General features: G+C 41.6%; 2 protein-coding genes across 3 annotated transcripts; one reads left to right on the top strand and one right to left on the bottom strand.

Moving 5' to 3' along the window:
• Window positions 1-1,399: 1,399 nt before the first annotated feature.
• Window positions 1,400-3,811, bottom strand: mrpl20 (mitochondrial ribosomal protein L20). Its single transcript, XM_060910909.1, has 4 exons — window positions 3,641-3,811; window positions 2,742-2,852; window positions 2,471-2,548; window positions 1,400-1,856 (listed from the first exon to the last, which is right to left on the bottom strand). The coding sequence occupies exons 1-4, from the start codon at window positions 3,725-3,727 to the stop codon at window positions 1,683-1,685; spliced, it is 450 nt and encodes a 149-aa protein (XP_060766892.1). The 5' UTR covers window positions 3,728-3,811; the 3' UTR covers window positions 1,400-1,682.
• Window positions 3,812-4,615: 804 nt separating this feature from the next.
• Window positions 4,616-11,869, top strand: sdhb (succinate dehydrogenase complex, subunit B, iron sulfur (Ip)). 2 transcript variants are annotated; one of them, XM_060911055.1, is made up of 9 exons: window positions 4,652-4,725; window positions 5,970-6,181; window positions 7,135-7,262; window positions 8,310-8,395; window positions 9,072-9,208; window positions 9,870-9,986; window positions 10,393-10,494; window positions 10,709-10,831; window positions 11,494-11,869. In XM_060911055.1, exons 2-9 carry the CDS (start codon window positions 6,065-6,067, stop codon window positions 11,572-11,574), a joined length of 891 nt encoding a protein of 296 aa, XP_060767038.1. In that variant the 5' UTR covers window positions 4,652-4,725; window positions 5,970-6,064; the 3' UTR covers window positions 11,575-11,869. The 2 variants fall into 2 exon arrangements, with proteins under 2 accessions (XP_060767039.1, XP_060767038.1); XM_060911056.1 differs by lacking the exon at window positions 5,970-6,181 and having other exon boundaries at window positions 4,616-4,725.
• The last annotated feature ends 433 nt before the right edge of the window (window positions 11,870-12,302 follow it).

Raw genomic sequence — 12,302 nt, 5'->3', positions numbered from 1 at the left:
TAAAATTAATTTTATAATAATAATAATAATAAGAATATAAATTTTCTGGATTTATTTGTGCAGCTTGTTTTAGTCAGTTTTCTGTTTGTTCTGTTTCTCAGCACAGAGTTTGTTTTATTCTTAAATATCAAACCAAATAATTTTGAAACATTATTATTGAATACGATAAAGTTCAATAACATCCAATAATATTTTTATGATTAAACAACACAAAAATGGAAGATAAAACTGTATAATTTAATATAAATAATATTTAAAGTAAAAAACGACGACTTTTAACATTTCATTCTCATCCAGTTAATTTCTAAAACCCAGAAACAGTTGAGATTTTTAAATGTTGATGTTTCTTCAGTATTTTCTTCAAAAAAAGTTGTTTAGTTCTTCAAATGATGTAACTTTGGCGTCACATACAATGGGAGTGGCTTGTATGTGACGTCATATGCAATTTTTTTTTAATCCCACCTGTATTCCCTCAAACCCCGCCTCGGTACTCACACAGAGGACTCTGATTGGACAGTTTTAACAACGCGATACGGTGGTCGGAGTGGAACAAACACAAAAACGAAGCCGAAGAACTATCACTGGAATCTCATCTCATTATCTGTAGCCGCTTTATCCTGTTCTACAGGGTCGCAGGCGAGCTGGAGCCCATCCCAGCTGACTACGGGTGAAAGGCGGGGTTCACCCTGGACAAGTCGCCAGGTCATCACAGGGCTGACACATAGACACAGACAACCATTCACACTCACATTCACACCTACGCTCAATTTAGAGTCACCAGTTAACCTAACCTGCATGTCTTTGGACTGTGGGGGAAACCGGAGCACCCGGAGGAAACCCACGCGGACACGGGGGGAACATGCAAACTCCACACAGAAAGGCCCTCGCCGGCCACGGGGCTCGAACCCGGACCTTCTTGCTGTGAGGCGACAGCGCTAACCACTACACCACCATGCCACCATCACTGGAATCAAAATAATAAATAAAGTGTATAATAAAGAGTAAATATTAATATTTTCAAAACGTTCAAACCTTTAGATGTATTTTAAAAGGCCATGAACTGACATGAATTTGTTTTCTTTTTACTGTTCAGCTTTTTTCACTTTGTTTTGAACTGAAATTATTTTATCTCCGCTTTTTTTTTTTACTTTGTTTTGCTCAGGAAAGCAACTTTCCCCATATGGTTAATTAAAAAAAACCTCTTTAAAATCTATTTTCATCATTTCAGCCACGCTGTTAGCTGTTTAGTTCATTAATCTGAAAATGATCCTTAACATTTAAATTTGGAAATGATTGTAATGACACCGTGAGAATGAGTTTCAGAATTTAAGGATGTTTTTGATCTTGTATACAGTGATGTGTGTACACACACACACACACACACACACACACAACCAGAGACGATGTAGGAAAACAATTTAATAACAGGGACATCACATGATGGTCATTGTGTTTGTTCTGCTTGTATATTTACACACAACACACTTTAATCACTTTTCCTTCAACACCCTGATCAGAGTCTCTGCTGATCTTAAAGCAGACACAGTGATGTCGGATCAAGTGACCAGGTTCTCCATGTTCACCCACACACACCTCCTTCACACGTTGTGTCAAAAAGAACAGCTGATTCAGAGGCGACTCAGTGGAGAAGCTGTGCTGTGATTGGCTGCGAGAGCTGTGCGTCACTGCAGCTGTGTGATGCGCGAGAACACACCGGGAGGCTCTTTCCCATCACCCAGCGCCGCCCGCAGACCCTCCTGCTGCCGAGCTCGCGCCAACTCCACCAGCGCCTGGAATGTGCGCGGCTCCGTGACGGCCAGGTCGCTCAGCACACGCCGGTTCAACTGCACACTGCACTGTGGGCGGAGTTTACACAGAAGACATCAGGTATTCATCAATGACACTTCATCTCAATCCAGTTTTATTTACTCCATGTGATTTCAGCACTGCTTTTAAGATTATTCCTCATCAGGCTGTACAAGATCCTAATGTTTCTGAATTCTGTCACAGACTGCGTGATGGTGTGTGTCTCCGTGTCGGATTCTAGGATGAAGATCCTCTAACGAGAGACCTGTGATTAAAGAACATGACTACGTTCCGCTCACGTCATCAACCATACGGAAATCCAGTCGTCTTTTCTGTACGCTCGCATGCTTCTGTCCTTTCAGTTTGCTGTCCTACTACTGTGGGTTTCAATGAGCATCATGAGTTAAACTGGGAATTTCTCACACCGACAGCATCGTTAACTCTTATCAGCACAAAATCATTTCAATTAATGTGTTTGAAGACCACAAGATCACAGCCAAAGAATTCTTTTGTGATGTGATTTTTGGGTTGTAACTGGTAAAGCCGGTGTGACCAAATGCAGTGAATTCTGCAGAGATGTGGAAACTGACTGAGTGAAAAACAGCAGATAAATGCATGACGGTAAAGAATACAAGTGGTTCATGTCAGTTTAAGAAACACTCACTTGCACGAGGTTATACATTAAGACAGGATATTTCATGCCGTGTTCCCGACAGGCTGCAGCCACACGAGAGATCCACAACTACAGGACAGAAAACAGAAACACAATCACACGTCATATTCACTTCACCTGACAGGAAAACACAGAGTCTGTAGATTTATTATTCTGGCTATAACTGAAAGTGATGATGGACAGTGCTGGACTCTGAACATACAGGACCAGTGATTTAAAACCTAATTCATAAAGGAAGTGTTTATGACATCACAGATCTTACCGTCCTCATGCTGCGCCGTTTGGCTTTCCTCGCTTTGGAGGCATAAACAAACGCCCTGCGTACGGCACGCACTGCCAAACTGTAGCAGCGATTCTTCCTTCCTCGAAAGTGCTGCAAAATATAAAGAAATAAATAAAGGTTTAGATCTGAAGGTCTCAGTCCTGAAAACTTTCACATCAATATCATGAACATTTCACAACTAAACACTTCAATATCTGCAGTCCAGGAAAAAAAAAAATAAATAAATAACTGAGCTTGCTGTCCTCATTACTGTTTCAGATATTTCACATAGGACAAATAATGCAAAAAAACCCTCTAGTCTTTTATTCTTCTACAATAATGAGATCATGAAGAGCAGCCAGAGCGTGTTCAACATTCATCCAAGAACCAATGATTAATATTATTTCTGAAAGTGAGAATGCTTAAGAAACATTTTAACAATCAGGAAAATAGATAATTTTGAAGACAATAAGTCGCCGTTTCTTCTCCAGTAGCACAGCCCTGAGCTCATGGAGAGGAACAGGGATGCGATCAATATCCATAAACCAGAGGTGGATCAAACATTAATACATCATTATTAACAGCTGAAGATACAGAATGAAGACGAGGCTGATGTTGAAATGCTGTAAAACGCATCTGTTTCGCACAGTAGATCTGATCAGATACAGACCTCGAACTTTCTGCAGTAGCACAGCCCTGAGCTCATGGAGAGGAACAGGGATGCGATCAATGACAACCACAACACATCACAGCAATTAATTAATAAAGAAATCAAACTCAAACGTAACGAATCCAAACAGAGAAATAAGAAGGCCCTCATGCTGGGATGTTTTCAGTGAAGTGTACGGGTGTGTTAAAGTGTGTGTGAACCCAGCTGGGCTCATCAGCTCTCTGCTCACCCGCGCGTGCTTTAAAAGCTCCTGAACCTTCCAGTACCGGTCTGGACCTCGGTTCCGGATCCAACACGATAAAGTCAGAAACACCATGATTTAAACACCGCTGACTTTCTGCACTAACACACACACACTGCCAATTTCTGTCAACGTGACTTTGAGAAGATCCGCTCAGCAGTGCGCATGCGCGAACAATAAAAGTCCCACCATGACGTTGTCCAGTGAAATGAGATTAACATCAACAGAAATATAATAATAATTATTGTCACATTTCTGTTGATGTTAATGAGATTAACATCAACAGAAATGTGACAATAATAATAATAATTATTATTATTATTATAAACAAACACGGTGGTGTAGTGGTTAGCGCTGTCGCCTCACAGCAAGAAGGTCCGGGTTCGAGCCCCGTGGCCGGCGAGGGCCTTTCTGTGCGGAGTTTGCATGTTCTCCCCGTGTCCGCGTGGGTTTCCTCCGGGTGCTCCGGTTTCCCCCACAGTCCAAAGACATGCAGGTTAGGTTAACTGGTGACTCTAAATTGAGCGTAGGTGTGAATGTGAGTGTGAATGGTTGTCTGTGTCTATGTGTCAGCCCTGTGATGACCTGGCGACTTGTCCAGGGTGAACCCCGCCTTTCGCCCGTAGTCAGCTGGGATAGGATCCAGCTCGCCTGCAGAACAGGATAAAGCGGCTACAGATAATGGATGGATGAATAAACAAGGTCTTTCTGCAATGACAATGAGTGTTTATATAAATCTTCAGGATTAAATGAATACTGTGCATCGCTTGTGAGTTTGTATTTGTTGTTGTTTTTCTCCTTTTAATGTTGCTCGTATTGCAAATAAGCTCGCAACTGGAAAAACAAAAAGTTATTCCGTTACTGAACAAACAAAATCCGACCTGAGATCAGCGGAAAACACAAACACGTGTCAAGTCTACCGTCACAGTCGTATGTTGTCTGCGCATGCGCGAAACCCGTCCCTCATGCGCACGCGCAGTGTGGGTGACCGGGTCAGTGAGCAGTAGCTGTGTAAGATGTCGGCTGTGTGTTTCTCCTTGAGGCGCTCCGGTGGAACGGCGCTGCGCTGCTCGGTGAGGCTTTATTCAACGTGTTTATCTGGAGGATAAATAATTTGTTTCACAAAAACAAAAGTAACGTCAAACATAAAAGGGAATGTTTTGGGTTTGTTGTGTAAGCTAGCGTAGCTTAGCTTATTTTAGCTCCGCTCACTGATGTTAAAGTTCTCCTCAGCGAGCGAGCGAGCAAGAAATCTGGTTTTATCTTATCTGAGTACTTTTACAGCTTTCCGATAAAGAGTCAGAGTCTGGTTGCTGTTGATAATATTAAAGCAGAGATTAGAGACAGTCATGTTCATTTGTTATAAAAGTGATAGTTTACAGTGATGTAACAGTGACGCAGTAACTTTACACTAATCATAAGAATTAACGAAATCTCTAACTTTTCAACTGGAGTCACCATTTTTAAAAATATATTGCAGTCATCTCGTGTCGGATTAATGTTCATAACTCTTGGAGCTGCTCTGATGGCGGGGTTCGGTTTGTTATGAAACTTCGACAGGTTTGAATCATCGCTCTCTCTCACAGCAGGGTTGCCAGATCCTGCTGACGTTTTCCAGCCCAAAACATGTTCAAAAACCGCCCAAAATGTACTTGATGCCAATCTTGTAAAGTAAAAATATGCAGCTAAAGTCCAGTATACTATTTGTAAATCGAACAACAATGCAAACAACTTCTGAATGTCAGCATGAGGCCGTCAGTGGTGGAGGTGAAGAATCTGCTGTCTGGTCCTCGGCTCCGTGTGCTTCAATCAGATTAGAACTCTGCAATCATCTGCTGGGTTCTGAATCCTACATGCACCAGTAGGTGGCGCACACGCAGAATATTCTGTAGGCTATGTTAGGCAGCTGGGCCATAGAAGGTTCACGCTGCATGCTGCACGCTACACGCGTGTAAAGAAAAGTGGACAAACGTAGCATGACTTGCTCTGGGCCATAGAACGGCGTTCACGCTGCACACTTCACGCGTGAAGCGTGAAATGAACATGCACACTTTTCTAGGCGTGAAGATGGAAATTCCAGTCAATGCATGCGGTCACCGCCGCGCCAGCCAATCAGAACGGGTCTAGGGAGATAACTCTATGCTTTCAGGGGAAAACTTCAGAAAAAATATAATTGAATGGTATAATTGAAAAATAGTTCTTCATCGGGATTGTCAAGCAGATTATAGAATGTTCGGTGAAATTCACCACGGGTTTCTCTCAGAAGGAAGTGTTCTCGGCTCCAAATTCTGTTCCTTTTTCTCTTCCTCTGTCTCAGTAAAAGCAGAATGAGGCAATCGTCGTCATCCGAAGAGTCCATATTGTTGGTTACTCGGTCAAAGTAGAACAGACGCAACACGTGAACATCCAAGCATGAAGTTCAATGGCCCAGGGTCCGGTTCTTCACGTGAACGTGCAGCATGCAGCGTGAACCTTCTATGGCCCTGCTGCCTTAGGCTACGATGCATATCTAACATCTGCATTGCTGAGGTTGTTTTTTTTTTTATTTGTCTTTTATTTATTTATCTTTTTATTTATCCTGTTTGTTTTATTAATTTTATAGGCCTAGTTATTCTGCTTAATTTATTTTTGTCTACATCCATGTATTTCCTTCATCTGTTATCCTGATTTTTGTGGATTTGTTAGATTGTACCTGTTTTATATACTTCAATTAAAAAACACGCTCTCCTCACCATAAAAGTTCTGACCATTGGCTGGCACCTCATCTTGTGCTTTTTAGTTGCAGCGTGGTCTTTCAAGTCCTTGAGGTGAGCTCTTATGTCGGTGTTGCAAACTTTGCAGTGTGCCTTCTCTCCTTCATTCAATGAAACTATCCATAACTTTAAATCTGGGTCGTTTTCCCACTCCTTTCTGTACTTTTTTTTTTGTATTTTGCCCACTTTGGCATCCTGACTAGCCGTCATTCACTAATCGCACTCTGTGTCGTGTGATGCCCACGATCTCTGATTGGGTCACAGAAGTGTTTAATATGGATTGGATTGGATGTAGACTAGTGGACATGGGTAGTACATAGAATGCACTGCATCAAAGTCCTTCTGAGGCTATATAAGTGTCTCTGGCTGCATTCTCACACAGAACGTTGGTGCGAAATACTTATAAACATCTGATAAAAACCCACCGAACTAACGTCAAAACCGCCCATTTTTTGTCAACCAGCCCAAGCCATTTTTTGCCTGCAAAGTAGAATTCAAAACCGCCCAATCTGGCAACACTGTCTCACACACACACCCACACACACACAGTCAGTGTGTAAACAGATCTGGGAGGTTCTGAGGGAGGTAGAGGTGTGTGTGGGCCTTTTTTATTAATCCGAGCTCTCTGTAGTTGGTCAGTGACCAGGTCTCAGTTCTGTTTACAGTTTTGTAGTAAATGTGTGTGACTGTAACTCTGTAATGACACTGTGTGTGTGTTGTGGTTTACAGAGCACCCGGTTTGTGCAGACAGCAGCAGCCGCTCAGCCACGCTTTAAGAAGTTCCAGATTTACCGCTGGGATCCAGATAAAACCGGAGACAAACCGCACATGCAGACCTACGAGATCGACCTCAATGTGTGAGTGAGGGTCAAAACAAGAGAGAACAACATATGAACACTAAATTAAACAAAATAGAACCAATTGATCAACTCCTTTTGGAAAATGTACAAACAACTGGGTAAATTGTGATCAGTTAATGATACAAAATGGATCAATCTGGAAAAACTACTTCACAGATCAATTCAAATCTGCCAGCCCTGAACAATCAGACATTAAGAAAACATTCAGTGAAACAGAAACTGCCGTTAAAACTCACCAGAATCCTTGAGATTATAACATTTCACTTTCTGAGTTAAAGAAACACAAAGACCCTAAAATTAAAAAAAAAAATCATGTGAACCAGATAATATCAGCTGTGAAATGATGAAATATCGTCTCCTCCACAGTTCACCAACATGCACACGGGCACACACTCACACTGTGTACTCAACACTAAACTAAGACACACACTGACTAACAGAGTCGCGATTACAGTTTAGAAATAACAAAATGATGACGCACGAAAACCTATAAGAACAAAGACGCTGTACACTCTGTGACCTACAGGAAGTAGAAACGGAGACAGAGAGACTTTGCTCTGATCTGTACCATATCACTGTATCAGACTGAAGATTACAGTAAACTCACAGCCTAAAGGTCTCTGTGAACATGAGCTGAGTTTCAGGGAACAGGACAGAAGTGTTGAGACTGACAGCTACGACACGTCATATCCACTCTCCATCAGACAGGAAACACCAGACACCTCTAATCCAATCCAATTTAATCCAAACACTATTGATTATAATATTTGATACATTTGTGTAATTTATATAAATTGATTAAATATGGCATATTCCTATGTAATACAGGTGTTCATTTTATTCATTATTGCTTTCTCTGTTACTGTATCTGTTTTTGTTTCTCTCTAATTTATGTTAATTAGCTTTGGCACCATTGTGAAAAGAAACTGATAGAGAGAGATAAAACACACACTGGAAAGTGCTGTCTGAAACACCAACAACATAGCGCACAACTCTGTCTCTCATCAGCAGCATTAATGTGTCTCCTGTTCTCTCTCTCTGAAGCTGTGGGCCGATGGTGTTGGATGCTCTGATTAAGATAAAGAATGAGATTGATCCGACTCTCACCTTCAGACGCTCCTGCAGAGAAGGTCAGAGAACATGAACACACACACACATGGGTATGTTATGATGTCATGTGCATGTGTTTAGTGTAACAGTATTGTTCAGGTGAGTGACTGAGCCTTCAGTGTGTTATTGAATGTAGAAACCTCTCTCTCTCTCTCTCTCTGCTTTATCACTTTATCTAAAGAGATTTCAGTAGCTGTTCTGCTGTAGCTGCTTCACATTTCCTCATGTTTACACACGCATCGCCTTTAAAACTCCCCCATGTCCAGAAGATCCACAGTGAGTGTGTGGACAGTAACACTGCTCATGTTACTGCTGCTTCTCAACACCCACTAAAAATCCTGTGTCCGGTTTAAACCGGACTCCTCAGCTCTGCTCCATGTCGGGCCACGACACAGCCGTGTTGGACTTCAGAGTGAGGAATACTCGCTCAGTGTTGAGTCACGAGTGCTACACGTGCATGTCCCTGACCTGACAGCCGTCCTGTTTTATACAGCTCGAGTTTTAATAAATAAAGGTGTCGCGATCAAGAAAACCTGGACTCACAGAAAATCTCCTGTCTCTCCATACTCATGGTTATTAACACACTTGACACACAGGAGTCAGTGTGATCATTAAAGAGGGATTGGATATGTGATTAAACGTCGTACTGCTGACTGAGAGTGTGGATAATGTTGTAAAGTGTGTGTTGCTCCTCAGGTATCTGCGGTTCGTGTGCGATGAACATTAATGGTGGAAACACACTGGCGTGCCTGAACAGGATCGACACTAACACCAGTAAAGTGACTAAGATTTACCCTCTGCCCCACATGTACGTGGTTAAAGACCTGGTACCGGTACGTACCCAGAACCAGCACCGAGCTACTGCATCACAGCACAAAATAAATCCAAACGGGATTAAAAAGTTTCAGAGCAAGAAGTTTTATGGAATAAACACCGGGCCTGGATGATATCAAGTTGCATCCGAACAGATTTATTCTTAAACTCTTTTATACAAGTTTTTACACAAGAAATGTGGTGACTTTGCAAACTTTTGTATATTGTGCGCTCGCGTGCGTGCATGTGTGCGCATTTACACAAAACGGACTAACTGATGTAAACCTCAACTTGATTGACTTCAGACCTCGTGCCTCTTTCCTCATCACTCAGTTTGCTGCAGCTGTATGTGCACTAAGACCTTATATGGAGTTTTGTGGGCGTCACTGCATGCAAATGAGCTGGGTCAGGAACGTGTTTTGACTTTGCATGATCAGAAAAATCTGAGGAAATAAAATCCTGAGAACTTTTAGCTGTTCGGTTTACACCAACATTTACACACAACTTACTGAAAGATAAATTACTGAGGGCTGATAAGTATTTTAGAAAATACAGGTTAAACAAAATTCCTGTCGTTTTTCAGATATGAAAGTAACTGACATGGGAATTTTAAAAAAATCCTTGAAAATTTGGATGATCTGAACAGGGTCTCTCTCTCTCTCTCTCTCTCTCATATATTAGGACATGAATAATTTTTACGCTCAGTATAAGTCCATTGAGCCGTATCTGAAGAGGAAGGATGAGAGTCGGCAGGGGAAGGAGCAGTACCTGCAGAGTGTGGACGACCGACAGAAACTGGTACAGCACCTCATACATACACACGCTTCATATTTTTCTCGAGATGTGTCACAGTTGCTTTAGTCACACGCTGCTGTTTATCTTTAATTGAAATCTCTTCTGGAGGTTTTGGACTCGGCGCTGGTGCAGTAAAAGCTGAGAGCATTTGTTTCTTTTATACCTTTATACACCGTTTTTCTTCTTTTGTTTCAGTCTGAGCTTATTCATGTGCACGAGGATTGGTTGTTACGTATTTCAGAGTGGTACAGAACCACAGGAAGTCGGGGTGATTTTTGTTTTAGTAATAAGTCTTAAAACAGAAGGGAAAAAACGACCACTTCCTTGCGACTGCATTTGGAGTCATTTGAAGCTACTGTAGAGTTGCCTTCACGACAGGTTATAAAGTGTATGTTTGTGTGTGTGTTAGGACGGTCTGTATGAGTGTATCCTGTGTGCGTGCTGCAGTACCAGCTGTCCTAGTTACTGGTGGAATGGAGATAAATACCTGGGACCCGCCGTCCTCATGCAGGTGAGAACACCAGAACACTAACTCCTCCTCTTCAGGAAACCGAACATGCATTTACAGTTCATAAGAAACTCTGACACCAGCCAAATGAAAAGATTTGCTAGTTTCCTGTTATTCATGTATTCAGAAGTGACAATTGTACAGAACACACTGGGCTTTACTTTGCACCATGGAGTTATTAATTTATTTAATACTCTGTGTGTGTGCGCGTGTGCAGGCGTACCGATGGATGGTGGACTCCCGTGATGAGTACACACAGGAGCGTCTGGATAAACTGCAGGACCCATTTTCTCTGTACCGCTGTCACACCATCATGAACTGCACCAAGACCTGCCCCAAGGTACACACTGACTGCACTCTTCACTTCTGCATTCTGATTGGTCAGAAAGTGTTGATTAATTCTCCAGAACAGCAGCTCTGACAGTGGTGCAGCTGCACGTCACAGGTTTATGTTAATGCCCCTGTTCTCAGACGTTTTCGTTTGTATAGTAACAGCTCATTCACAGGGACTCGTACAGCAGATGCTGCACTGATGATAAACAGATTCAGTAAAAACCTCTTCAATAAGGAGATGATTATGTAGTTAACATTTTATGGAAGGAGTCTCCAGTGTCAGCGCATTGGAACACTCAGAAATAAAGCTGCAACTTTTTTTTTGTCAAGTTTTCCAACATCTTCAGGACAGGAGTTTACACTTTTTTGCAGTTTCTCACTAACGTGTAACAAGCTGCGGGGTTTTTTGTCCCCCCCCCCCAAAAAAAAAACAACTGTATAATTTCTAGTTGGTGAGAACAGGAACTAATTTGTTTCATGGATGTTCCAGAACATTAAGTATAAATGAATAAAAAATATGACATGGTGTTATTTAATAAATTAAATAATTGTAATTGTTGGCAGATTGCTTTAATATGAGAGGAATAAAACACTTGGGGACGTGCTGTTATAGGAAACAGGAGGCTTTTTGTATGAAGTTGTGAAATACAGATTGTGTGTGTTGTACAGGGTCTGAATCCTGGAAAGGCCATTGCTGAGATTAAGAAAATGATGGCGACATATCAGGAGAAGAAAGCAGCCACTGCGTGATGGCGGTGGTCTGGGGAACTGAATGTCCTCAGAGGAATCTGATTGGTCACTTCCTGGCCTTGACTTCCTCCTTCAGCTTCACACACACTCACAATATCATCCAAGGTGCATTCTTTCATCTGTTACAAGAATTATGAAGAAACAGACTGTGTATTTACATGATGTGTTTACAGGTGTGTGCGTGCGCGTGTATGGTGAGGTGAGGTTGAGTGTGACCTAGTCAAACATGAATATTAAAACCCTTGTATCCATGGGATTTATCAAATACATGTGTAATAAACAGCGTTTCCCTCGAGTTCTGAAAATATTCTCCATTTTTTTCCCCTTGAAAAATAGTCGAATAAATGTTCCTCTTTTTCTGTGTCTATTTTATTTTTTTATTTACCGACTTACCAAAGTGAATTTAATACAGGTTCATATCAACCAAATTGGTACAATTCAAATATTTGTACAGATGCAGCTCAGCCTCTCCGTTCCATATAAAGATTTGATTTTGGACTCCCTGTGCACCATCAAGCTAAAATAAACCTCTTCAGGAAGCTCAAACTAAAGGTTATTTTAGCAGGGAATTATTGAAAATAGGTATTGGGGCTCCCTTTAGCCTTTTACTTCAAAATAAAACTTGATTTACAGTTGAATAGAGTCGAGAAGAGTCTTGGACCAACCAACAGGGAAGGAATCTGAATTTCCCGTCGGTTTATAAACTGAACACAGAATGACAGTGTTTT

Source organism: Neoarius graeffei, chromosome 26, assembly GCF_027579695.1.
Source record: "Neoarius graeffei isolate fNeoGra1 chromosome 26, fNeoGra1.pri, whole genome shotgun sequence".
NCBI classification, from domain to species: domain Eukaryota; kingdom Metazoa; phylum Chordata; class Actinopteri; order Siluriformes; family Ariidae; genus Neoarius; species Neoarius graeffei.
The sequence above is the reverse complement of the archived record's forward strand: the minus strand, read 5'-3'. Positions and strand labels throughout refer to the sequence as shown.